At 37.3% G+C, this 12,663-nt stretch overlaps 1 protein-coding gene across 2 annotated transcripts in view; it reads left to right on the top strand.

Moving 5' to 3' along the window:
- Positions 1-4,451, top strand: part of TBC1D32 (TBC1 domain family member 32) — a 103,480-nt gene extending 99,029 nt beyond the window's left edge. For both annotated transcript variants that reach the window (XM_084889605.1, XM_084889606.1), the window contains exon 33: positions 2,638-4,451. In XM_084889605.1, coding sequence (XP_084745731.1) covers positions 2,638-2,757 — 120 coding nt within the window. In that variant the 3' untranslated portion in view covers positions 2,758-4,451. The remainder of the gene's footprint in view (positions 1-2,637) is intronic.
- The last annotated feature ends 8,212 nt before the right edge of the window (positions 4,452-12,663 follow it).

The raw sequence follows: 12,663 nt of genomic DNA on the forward strand, positions 1-12,663 counted from the left end.
ACTGTCTGAGGGGATAGATGCAATGTGTTCATTATCTTGTAAACTGTGGTTTACAGATGTTTTCTGCACCGTCCTTATATCACTTGAGGTCACCTGGATTAAAATTCTGGCTCCGTTGCTAACTGTGGGACCTGGGGCATGTTGCTTTACTTTTCTATGCTTCTGTTTCTTCATCTGTATAATTGAATGTGGAATAAAACCTATTACATAAGGTTTTTTGAGGAATGAAATGAGATGATATCTGTATAAAAGTACTTTTACACATTATCTGGCACATAACAGGTTCTTAAAAATAACTTATTTGAGTTTCTACATCCCTGTTCATTCCTCTCCCATCCCTCTCTTGTTCTCGTTTAAGAACGAGATGTGTAGAGCATACAGCAAAAGAAACGGTTTTCTACTGAGTTAAAAGCTAGACTATATACGTTTGTTCCCATTTCTCCCCTCTAGCCCCAAGAGGTCTTAGTATGACATATCATAGTGATACCTGGCACTGACATAAACTTCAGTTCTACCTCAGGAACATTCATGCACATTGCATCTGATCGATGTCTGTTTCTTCATGTACCCAGCCAAAATGGAATCGTCTCTCTAGTCATTACATATGCCTTTCAGCTGAATTAAAAATCTTTAAGAGCCACATACTCTATTCTAAATGTTTAAGAACCTCATATTCTATCCAAAACCACAGTATTTTAACTTCCCTGATGCTAAGAATCACTAGGGGGCTTATCAAAGCTCAGATATCTAGACACTCCCAGACGTTTTAAAACAGAATTCTCATGACAGAGGCCTCAGTTGTCAGATTTCAGTACAAATTCTCAAGTAGCTTGAAACTTTCAGACTATGAAAAATGTCAACTTTGGAGCTTGAATCCAGAATGCCAAAATCGAGATTTAAAACTTTTTGAAATATGATATCCAGGCATTGTTTTTTGAAATACGTTTTTATTGATTTCAGAGAGGAATGGAGTGGGAGAGGGAGAGAGATATAGAAACATCAAAGATGAGAAAGAATCATTGATTGGCTATCTCCTGCATGCCTCCCACTGGAGATCAAGCCCATAACTCTGGCATGTGGCCTTAGCTGGAATCGAACTAGGACCCTTCAGTCCTTAGGCCAATGCTCTATCCACCGAGCCAAACCAGCTAGGACGATATGCAGGCATTTTTAATTTTACCAAGTGTCTCAGGAGGGACCCACCAGAAGAAACAACTTGTAGATTGGTCGTGTTTCGACCCCTTTGATCTGGTGAGGTTATTTTTCATACTGTAGGTCATACACAGCATACAAAGGGTTATGTCTACCAAGGGTAAAGAGCAGAGCTGTGTTCACAAAACCCTTTCTCTTATGTGACTGTTATTATATCATTTGTTGCTTCTTATGTGAAATTTGACATCATTATAAACTCTTTAAGTGATCTCAATGTAGAGTCAGTTCTACACCTTTTGTGGTAAACTTTTATATCACTTCCTGGTGATTAAAAATCAACTCTTTATTCCTATTTAACATCTCAAAATGACTTACCTTACTTTTTTCCTTTTTATTGGGTGGCATTGGTTAATAAGATTATATAGGTTTCAAGTATATATTTCTATTATACATGATCGGTATATTGCATTGTATGCCTACCACTCAAAGTCAGATTATCTTTCATCACCATGTATTTGGCTCCCTTTACTCTTTATCCCCTCCCCCCCCCCCCCCCATCCCTTTGGTAACCTCCATACTGTATCCAGGAGTTTCAGTCTTATATTCCACTTATCAGTGATTTATGGTTCTTAGCTTTTTTCTGACTGACTGACTTGGCTCAGAATAAAATTCTAAAGGTCCATCCATGTTGTCACAAATGGTAGTATTTCATCTTTTTTTTACGGCTGAATAGTGTTCCATGGCATGTATGCACCACATTGTCTTTATCCATTCATCCATCGAAGGACACGTTGGCTAAGTGATCTCAGTGTAGAGCAAATTCCATTCTTGGCCACTTTGAATAGTGCTGCAGTAAACATAGGGGAGCATGTATCTTTGTGCATAAATGTTTTCAAGTTTTTCTGACGGATACCCGGAAGAGGGATGGCTGGCTGTATGGTAGCTCTATTAGTTTTTTGAGGAGGCTCCTTACTGTTTTCCAGAGTGGCTGTACCAGCTTACATTCCCATCAGCAGTGAATGCGGATTCTTTTCCCCACAACCACTTGGATGGCTATTACTTGATTGGTTGATAATAGCCATATTAACAGTTCAGGGGTGTTATCTCATTGTAGTTTTGATTTGCATTTTCCTAATAGTGAAGCAAGCTTCTTTCCATACATCTGTTGGCCATTTGTATGTCTTCTTAGGAAGATTTCATTATCTCTTAGGAAGATTTCATTATCTAAGAGTCTGTTTTATTTTTTGTTAGCTGTATAGCATTTTTTTTTGGTTTGAAAACAGACAAACTTATTTTATAGGTACTTGATTTCTTGCTATCATATACAATACACTGCCTACTAAATAAAAAAACAGCACACATTTACCAACAACATGAAATTCCTTGTTTGAAAAAAGGGATACATCAACTATTTAAAGTTTATAAATTTAGAATTGTGTCTCTTTATCTGAACTAATGAACTGTTCCCTTTACATTTTTTGACAGGAAGAAGCACTGCATGGGTTTCGAGTGAGTGATTACTTTGAATACATGGAAATTTTGGAACAAAACTACCGACCAGTGCTGCTGAGAGACATGCGGAACATTAGAGTACAGAGCACATAGATCATGAAACACACAGTTTAATTTATGTTTTATTTATTTTAAAAGGAAATGAAGCGACAGTATTGTTTCCTATCTGTATTCATAACATATGCTTTGTGAATATACATATTATAAATCAATACTGAGAGTTTATTAATATAATAATGTATTCCAGTAGGCATTTGCTTAATTTTTTATATGAAATGAATTCATTTTTATAAGATTGCTTTTTTTTTGTATGTTATAGAATCAGATCTAGCTAACCTATGGCCCTTCATGTTTCATAGGTATTTCCTGCCTACATATCCTGTTTCACCAGATGTTTAAAATATTTTCTTAACGAGTTTGGAAAGAAACAGCAATATTGTAAATGATTGCTTTCCTAGCCAGAAAGAATCTAGAGAGTCAAGGAAAAGACAATTGTTTTCTTTATTATTATTTTTTTGTCTGAATATTTAAGGAAAATAGACAAAACCACAACTGCTTATTTGACATGTGGAGGAACAAATGATATTTACCATGGCAAGTTGTAGGAAAAATGTCATCCCCAGACATAATTGTTTTTCTAGGAATTGTTTTTGATACCTATATCAATTTGTAATTTTCCATATGAAATGGAGTCTCTACATGGTTCATTTAAAAGATAGATTAGTTATTTCATACTGATAAGCATTTCACTCTCATTAGTTATGCATTTTCCTTGGTGATAGATTTGATTTGTGCTGAATTGAAAACATTAAGAAGAATGGATTCTAAATTATTTTAAATTATCAACAATATGTCTTATTTAAATAGAAGTCTCTGTTTCAATGAGATTAATATAATATGTTAAGGTCTATTTTCTTATAACCGTCACATTTAATACATGAAAGATAATACATAAAAATATTAAATTGTTAATTTTTCAGTCAGCAATTGCAACAAGTTTTTAAGTCAACCCCTCACCTTTTCAACCCAAAATGGCTCACTCACAATCTCAATTTCCTTTTAGGATGTTGAAACATCTGGTACTGTGCAGTTTTCAATTTTGTGGTATTTAAGCTATTGCAATACCAACCTTCCAAAACCAGGTCTTCTGCTGTAAATGCCAACGGTAGCTTCTCAGTAATGGTGTTCCTAAAGGGCATTGAAAAGGTAGAGAAAAGAAAATTGAGCAAGTTAATTTGACATATTGTTCACTTTATCTCTGGCTGATACAAGTAAGGGAGTCCTAGGTGACCCAAAACACCAAGTTTATTATATAGTAGTGTACTTCAAACTTCGTTTTGAAAAGCTGTTCCACAGAACCTGTAATACATGTTTATGGGTCCATTCCCTTCCATTCTGTTCCCGAGTATTGTTATTGGTGCTAAGAAATCTACAGCTTTATTTCTTTTTAAAATTTCTTACATGGTAATTAGAAATGCGAGCGCAGAAGAAACTAATTTTGTAATATCCATTGGTGATTTTGACTGGAAACTGAAGTAAGATGTAGATAATAACAATTACATTTTGGAAAAGTGACTTCAGCTGGAGCCAGAAAGCTTTGATTTTCATTTGATAAGTATCTTATGAACAGTGACATAAACGATGAACAATTTGGTGAATAAATTCCAATGATAGCTATGCTATTAACATGTTAGCTATTGTATTGCTAACACTGTGAATTATTTTTGCACCTATTTTTATTTTAAGAATACTCTTTAGAATAGAAATAAATACATTCCTCTCTTGCCTCTCAGTTTTCAATTATTTAAAGTACTAGTGTCCCGGTGCACGAAATTTGTGCACATTTAAAAGGGAATTAGAGGAAATATTTTAACGTCGCTATTTGCCCTTTATAATAGAAGTGTCAGAGATGTAAGAAAATTAGTAAAATGTATATGAAAATCTTCCTCCTGTCAGAGTCTGAGGCGCACTGCGAGACCCAGAGTCAAGTCCCTGCCCAACTTCGCATGCGTCGAAATTGTGCAAGACCCAGACCCAGCTGGCCCAACCCCCATTGGGCAAGATCCAGACCCATCAAGCCCCAGTGGGCAGAGGGCGCAGCCTCAGGTCCCCTGCCAAGCTTTTGCAGGTGCAGGGATACAACCTCAGGGCCCATGTCAAGCACAGCCAGGTGTGGGGGTACAGCCTTAGGTCCCCCATCAAGCTGCACTGGGCGGGGATGGGAGGATGCGCAGCCTGAGGTCCCCTGTCCCAGCACCGGGGAGGGGGGTGTGGCCTGAAGTCCCCAGGCCCAGCATCAGGGTGGGGAGTGCACCTTGAGCCCTGTTGGGTGGGGGAGTAATGGCCTGAGGTCCAGCGTCACACAGCCTCAGGTCTCTGGTGATTGCTCATTAAGGCTCCTTACGGAACCCGGCCTCAGCTTTGGGCACAGCCATCTTGTGTTACGGGGACCCCAGCTCTGCTGTGGGTGAAGCCATCTTATATTATGGGATCCCTGCCTCTGTTGTGAGCACAGCCATCTTTGTGATGGCGTGATGCTTAATTTGCATATTACCTATTATATAGGGTAAAATTTATTTTTAATTTGTGAAGGGACCTCATACATTGTACAGAATTGTAATAAACTATTTTTATAAAACAATGTATATAAATTTATGAAAATTTAAGTGCACATATATAAAACTTTGAATATCTGTTTTCAAAATATAATCTTTATAGTTATGCCTTCTCATGCTAAAGAATATGGGAAGGTAGAGTAAGTCTTACAAATTCATGTTAACTTCCCAACAGAATTCTACTTAATTTAGATTATTAAATTATGGGATGCTCTAATTTTCTCTTCTAAGCATTCAATTAATTATACCTATTTGCCATTGTGTGGCTAGTTGGTGTTAGCATGGTCTGGAATCTTTAAACTCAATCCTCTTTCAACTTTATTATTTATTTATTCGTTTAGTCACTCAATATGCCTTAATTAAATTCCTACTGTGGATAAGGCACTTGGTTACCTATGGTTCTATTCCCTCATTCAGATTTTTGTGGGAGTAGCAAATTATATTTTTCTCATGTTTTCCTTACTAGTTAAATATGACAGAGAAGAAATAAAAGTCCTGAACAATCCAATGTTAGACACATTTTTGTAGTTTTTCCAATTTTTCTTTCTGTTTTAATAGATTAATTTTTCATATTCTAGATTTAGTGATGTAGACCAGATTGATGTATTATGGGCTTTCAGTGCATTTTTAAATTGTTTTCTATTTTCAAGTGATAAATTAATATTTCCTTTTATGTGACATTGAATTTCACTAATGTTCTTTGTAGCAAAATTAACATCTGTTTTTCTTTAGAAGGCTAGTAAGAGAGTTATTACTTAAGTCGGTGCCAATATATTTACTTATCTGATGAGTTTAAACAGGGTCAAGGTCGTTAGCTTCATATAAACCTAAATTTTCAGCACTAGCAATATTTTAGCCTTTAAAGTCATTTAACTTCTTTGGCATGTTTCCCATCCCATAATCTTCTATTGGCAATAGGCCATCATGAAATGCTAAGCACCATGGAAATAATTGAACTGTCGTGTTTGCTAATAGAGTGCATTTGAGATACATTGGGGGAGACAGTTATTAAAATGTTGGCTGTTCAAGTTTGATCATCTAATCCAGGATTTAAATGTTGAACTGCTGTTATCAGGATATATATCTGCTATTTTTTATTGAATAGCACATTTTTATTTAACCTTTATTTATAAAAATGCTGAAATTCATTTCTTATAGGGCACCTTTAAAATATAATCTTTTCTTTTACATCAAATATAATTAACTACAGTTTTATTAGAAATCACCAGAAAATGGAAAACAAAATGCTTCATATTGTGTTCCATAACTGTCTACTTTTTTCTTTCAGTTGCCCTCAAAGCAAAGTTTTCAAATTAATATTTTGTTTACTGTCATGAAATTATTTTGACTTGAAAAGTGTATTCATTGGAGTGGATGATGGGTATGGCAGAGGTTGGTGATACTCTCCAGTCAGTTTCCTCTTCTGGGCTAAGTGTAATGCAGGGTGTTTGATCAGCTTCACCAGGTTAATGAGCGAACCAAAGCATAAATAGCAGGTGTGCTTTCTCTACGAGTTTCTTTTCCCTCTTTCTTGGTGCTCCCTGGAGCCTGGATGCTTGAATTCATGAAGAGCAAAATCTCCTGCCAACCCACCTTGGGCCGTGAACTGAGGAAGAAATCAATCTTGCATTAAGTGATTGAAATAACATGGTTGTTTATTATTGTATACTAGGAGCCCAGTGCATGAAGTTATGCAGTGCCTCCCACCCACCGGCCCCCCCCTGCCTTGACACCCGAACCTGTCCACTCAGAGCTCCAGTGTGCCTGGCCCAGCCCCCAAACCCTCTGGCCTTCTCTGGCCACTTCAAGCCCCGCCCTCAGTCTCTCAAGTCACCTTGGGCTGGTCCCGCCTTCCCCAGATGGCCTCCCCGCTGCCCTATCCCTCTACCTCCCCTCCCCCCCCCTCTCCAGAGCACATGGTGGCTCTGCTCAGTCACAGGAAGAGAGCATGGAAGCCTCCAGCCTGTGCACTATGCTCCTTCCCCTGGCAGGTGGGCTGCGGGGCCCTCAGAGTGCCAGCGGTGGGTGGCGAAGGACTGGTGAGGGGGGCGCTATGGCTCTCATCCCTGCCCTCCTGGCACAGGATGGTCCCGCCTCCTCCGGGCACCTCCCTGCTTCCGCCCTGTCTCCAGAGCAACACCCAACTAATATGCTAATGACTTGGTCATTACCCGTTAGGGCATATCTACTATTAGCGTGTTAGCTCTTTATTAGTATGGGTAGTATGGAATACCCTGTTTGCTTCTTTGAGTTTCCCCATTCCTGTCCATCATTTTTAATAATTTTTGAAGTGTGCAGATGGGCATGTTCTTACTTTCATAGTGTTTTATTAGATTTAATATTGAGAATCTAAGCATATTGTCAAGTAATGACAATTAAGAAAGTTTTTTTTTTATCCTTCATTGATATCTTTGCCAACCTGCAAATAGTTCTGTGGAAATAATGGATAGCATTTTGCTATTGATGGAAGTGGGGTACCCCCTGGTGGAAGTGGGGGATCCCTTTTCCCGCTGAGTATTGAGGGGTTGGGAGAATTTTCTAAGATTCCTACGGGAGGATGAGTGATCTTTATTTGCATGGAATTACATCCCTGCATTTCTGAAGTTCTATTTCCCTTAAACCAGTCCTGGAAGTGGCACAACCAGGGGCTCAGTAGAGCTAGAAGCAAAGCCAGTGTCCAGAGTTTCCGTTCCATGGCGGAGTTGGGTCCAGCACAGCATCAGGCTAGTTCCAGTCCATCAGTCCATTGAGTGGCGTCCACATGGCTGTGGGTGAATGAATACAGGAGTGCAGCCTGGAGCAAGAACCAAGAGGAGAACTCCTTTGTTTAGGCCCTTATGTATCTCAAATCTTCCTGGTTTGCCTCAGTCATGCCTCCTCTTTGAAATGTCCTGTTCCCAGGGTGTAACTGACAGGAAAATACCTTCCCTGTGTCACCCAGACTTGCCTATAATATTTGCTTTCCCTTTGCTCTTTCCCTGATAATTAATAATAAACCTGCTGTTTACAACAACATCAATTAACTAGCAGATATGTGTACTATCGAGGAAGTCTTGGTTCTGTAGATGAAGGCTAGGACATCTAAAGAGAGCCATTAGGGTAGCAATCTCATTAGCGAACTTAAATTTGATCACAGTTATGTATTTTAAACATTATCCTATATGATAATTTTTAGCAAATGTAACCTAATTCTACTTTCTTCATTTTTATACTTAGAATCATTTGTACATTGAAAAAATATTGCCAAGTTTGATTTTCTTCAATGAATGTAAAACCACTGCGCAATGGGAAATTGTAACAGGGATCAGAAAAGGCACTGGAGTGTGCAAATAGAAGGGCTTTTCAGTTGGGCTCAGGATTAGCAGGAAGACCAAAATAAGCATGCAGATAAGATAAGGTTAGAATAAGTTTCTGATCTGTTTAGCCTTGGATGTAGAAAGTTATCAGGATGTAGAAAGTTATCAGGATGTAGAAAGTTATCAGGATCTGTTTAGCCTTGGATGTAGAAAGTTATCAGAAAGTTAACAGGATTAGGTGCAGTTTATTTAATGCAGGTTCTCAGGCCCCTCAGTCAGCAATTAGGGAAGCTGATCTGCCAGTGAATCTGCAGATTCACTGTGTGATGTAAGATTAGAAAAAAAAGCCCCTTTCCCTTGTCCCCATTATTTTATGTTTGAGCTTATACCTGTACTCAGAAAGAGCTTGCTCATGCTCTTCATGTTTCTGTGGTTGAAAAAATGTTTACAAACTTTGGCCCTGCTGGTTCTTGACCCACACTAGAGTCTAGTGGAACAGACCACTTTTCCTCTGGGAAGTCAGTGCTTGAGATAATTACTGACATTAATGAAGCAAACTCCTGAATTTAATAGAGCTGGGTTTATGTTGTCATTCATCACTGTGCATCTTCGATCTTCTCTTCTGTTACTGAAAATGTCCCTAAATGGTTCAAGATATTTTAATATCCCAGCAATTTATTTTAACTATAATACAACACGAAGCAAAAATTCCACATCTCTGAGTTTTATGTACATTATGGTAGGTAGCATATATACATATATATAATCTATATGTATATCATCTATAATATGTATTATAGATTTTATATATATGTACATATCTGTATATATGTGTGTGTTTATTTTTATTTTTTAATATATTTTATTGACTTTTACAGAGAGAGATAGAGAGTTAGAAATATCGATCAGCTGCCTCCTGCACACCCCCCGACTAGGGACATGCCTGCAACCAAGGTACATGCCCTTGACCTGAATCAAACCTGGGACCTTTTAGTCCACAGGCCAATGTTCCATCCACTGTGCCAAACCAGTCTCAGCTTTGTGTGCTTATTTTTGCCAAGACTTGAGAACAGTGGATACTCATAAGCTCCACACACCATGTCATCTCAGTTTGTCATGTGCGATTTGACCTTATACTACAATAAACTGTTACTACTTAATAAACACCTGGTTCAATAAATATTTTTCTAGTCTTCAAAGGGAGAATTTTACCTAGCTTTGTTAGATAACTTTGTTCAGAATTGGACTGCCTTTTCTGTTACTCAAGTAGAAGTACAATTGATTTTCTTGAGCTCAGTAGCAAAGCGTGGGCTGGAGAAACTTCTAGCTTCATGGCTCTAGGGCTCCCTCTTCTGTGCACGTTCGGAAGTGTCAAAAATGTGACCTTTCTGCGATGTGTTTCCTTTTGATTTTTTATCTGTACCATCTCTTTTCTTAGCCACTTTGTCCTCGTCTTGCTCAATTTAGATTCAGTGTAAAATCTCCTCTTTGGTAGGGCTTCCCTCCCGAAAGAGAGCTTTGGTTGGCTAGTTTCAAAAGTTCCTAAGGCTCATATTGCCCCAGCAACACCTGACTGTTGTGTTCCCCTCTCCCTTACCCATGAGCTCTTTCACAGATATCTCAGATCCGCCTACTGAGGAGGACTCTGTTTTAGGGGTGAATGCCTGGTGACAATTCAATTTCTGGACTTCTCAAAGTTCTTTTGCTTTACCTTTGCTTCTTGTTGGGCACACTGATACCACATGTCTTGTTTTATTTTTGAGTTTGTGGTGTTAACATGCCCTTTAGTTGTAGCTTTGTTTGGATTTTTTTTCTTTAATTTTTTGGGGGAGGTAGGGGTGGGAGTTTATCCACTGGTCAGCCCCATGTAGCTACACTTTTAATTTAAAAGCATTTATGGAACTTCTTAGGCTACTATTTCTTTTCTAAGTTGGTAAGTTACATTTTTAAGAAATATATTTTGCCCTGGCTCAGTGGATATAGCATTGGTCTGAGAATTAAAGGGTCCCAGGTTCGATTCCGGTCAAGAGCAAATGCCTGGGCTGCAAGTATGGTCCATCGTGTAGGAGGCAGGCAAGCAATGATTCCCTCATTATTGATGTTTCTATCTCTCTCTTCCTCGTTAAAATCAATGAAAAAATATATTAAAAAAAGAAAAAATATATCCGTTTTATCAAGTATTTAATTATATTGGCATGAAGTTAGTTTTTTTCTTGTTTCCATAGTTAGGTCTTCTTTTGCATTCAAATACCCTTTGTCTGTGCCTTCTTTCCTCTTTTTATGAGATTTTTGTTTAGTATATTACTCTTTCCAAAGAACTGAATTTTGACTGTTAATTATCCCCATTGTGTCTTTATTTTTAATTTTTTTTTAAATTGCTTTTAACTGTATTATTTCTTCCCTTTTTATTTAAGTTTATTCTATTTTTATTTATTAAGTTCTAAGTGAAGAACTTAATTTATTAATTTTAAGGATATCTTATTTAAAATGAAATGGCTAAAATTTTTTCTTGCAGGTCTGCTGTCACTGCATCTTTAAATATTTGGTATGTTAGTCTTTCACTATCATTTACTTCTATGGATTTGTATTTGTTTATTTTTAAGTTGTTTTTTTTTTTGTGTTTGTTTTTGTAATCCTCACCTGAGGAGAGACAGTGACAAAGAAACATCTATGTGAGAGAGACACATCAATTGGTTGTCTCTCGCAAGTGCCCGACTGGGGCTGGGATTAAGCCTGCAACCAAGGTAAATGCCTTTTGATGGGATTGAACTGCTACTCTTCAGTCCACAGGCTGATGTTCTGTCCACAGAACCAAACCAGTTGGGCTACTTTTATGGATTTTAAAGTTCACACTTATGATAGTTTGATTACTTAGTACTTTAAAAGAGTTTATAATCTTTAAAGTATATGAAGATTAAAAAAATATATCTTTTTTGTTATTAACTTTATTTCAATTGTCATTAAGGAATGTGATCTGCACCATTGTTTGTGTATACTAGGTGTACCGGATACTAATGCAATTTTTTTTTCAATAGATGGAATTATACATATGTTATATGTATGCTATTTTGTTGTTAATCAGCTTAACAATAACCTACAACCTTTGGACCAACTTATTTTGTTGTATTGACAATAAGCTACAAATTTCATATGTCAAATTTTCTGAAGGTGTTAACATCATAGATATTTGTATGCTTAAAAATGTCGAATTTCATGCCCCAAAAAGAGGATTTGCGAGAAGTCTTAATTCATGCCTTTATTTTTGAAGAAAAGTGCTGCTGAAAGTTATTGTATACTTCGGGAAGCTTATGGTGAACATGCTCCATCTCAAGATACTTGTGAATGCTGGTTTAAATGGTTTAAAAGTGATGATTTTGATGTGAAAGACAAAGAACATCCAGGTCAATTTGAACCACGCTTTGATCATAAAATGATCAGAATGGTCCAGAAGACACGGCAAAGTAATTTTGCTTCATGATGATGCACCATCACACACTTCAAAACCAATTAAAGACACATTAAAAGATCTTGCCTGGGAAGTATTAACCCACCCGCTGTATTCACCAGACCTTGTTCCTCCAGATCACCACTTGTTCCAATTGATGGCACACGCACTTTCTGAGCAGCACTTCAAAGTGTACAAAGATGTGAAAAATTGGGTCTCTGAATGGTTTGCCTCAAAACAAGAAAAATTCTATTGGGACAGTATCCACAAATTACCTGAAAGATGGGGGAAATGTGTAGCTAGCGATGAACATTACTTTGAATAAAGCACTTTTGATGTTTCTCTTGAAATTATCATGTTTTCTTTGAGTATAAAATCCACATTATTAACCGGTACAGCTAAAATTATGCTTGTTAGTAGTTTATAAATGTGTTTTTACTTGCTTCGATGACATAGCAGTGATTTAGACCTGTATTGAAATCACCTAGATTTGTTAGTTTCTTTCTATAATTTAATTTTGCTTTGTATATATATATATTTTTGAAATATATTTTTATTGATTTCAGAGATGAAGGGAGAGAGAGAAACATCAATGATGAGAGAAACCACTAATTGGCCACATCCTGCATGCTCCACACTGGGG

This window comes from Pipistrellus hanaki (assembly GCF_964339955.1).
Source record: "Pipistrellus hanaki genome assembly, chromosome: 7".
Lineage (NCBI taxonomy): Eukaryota > Metazoa > Chordata > Mammalia > Chiroptera > Vespertilionidae > Pipistrellus > Pipistrellus hanaki.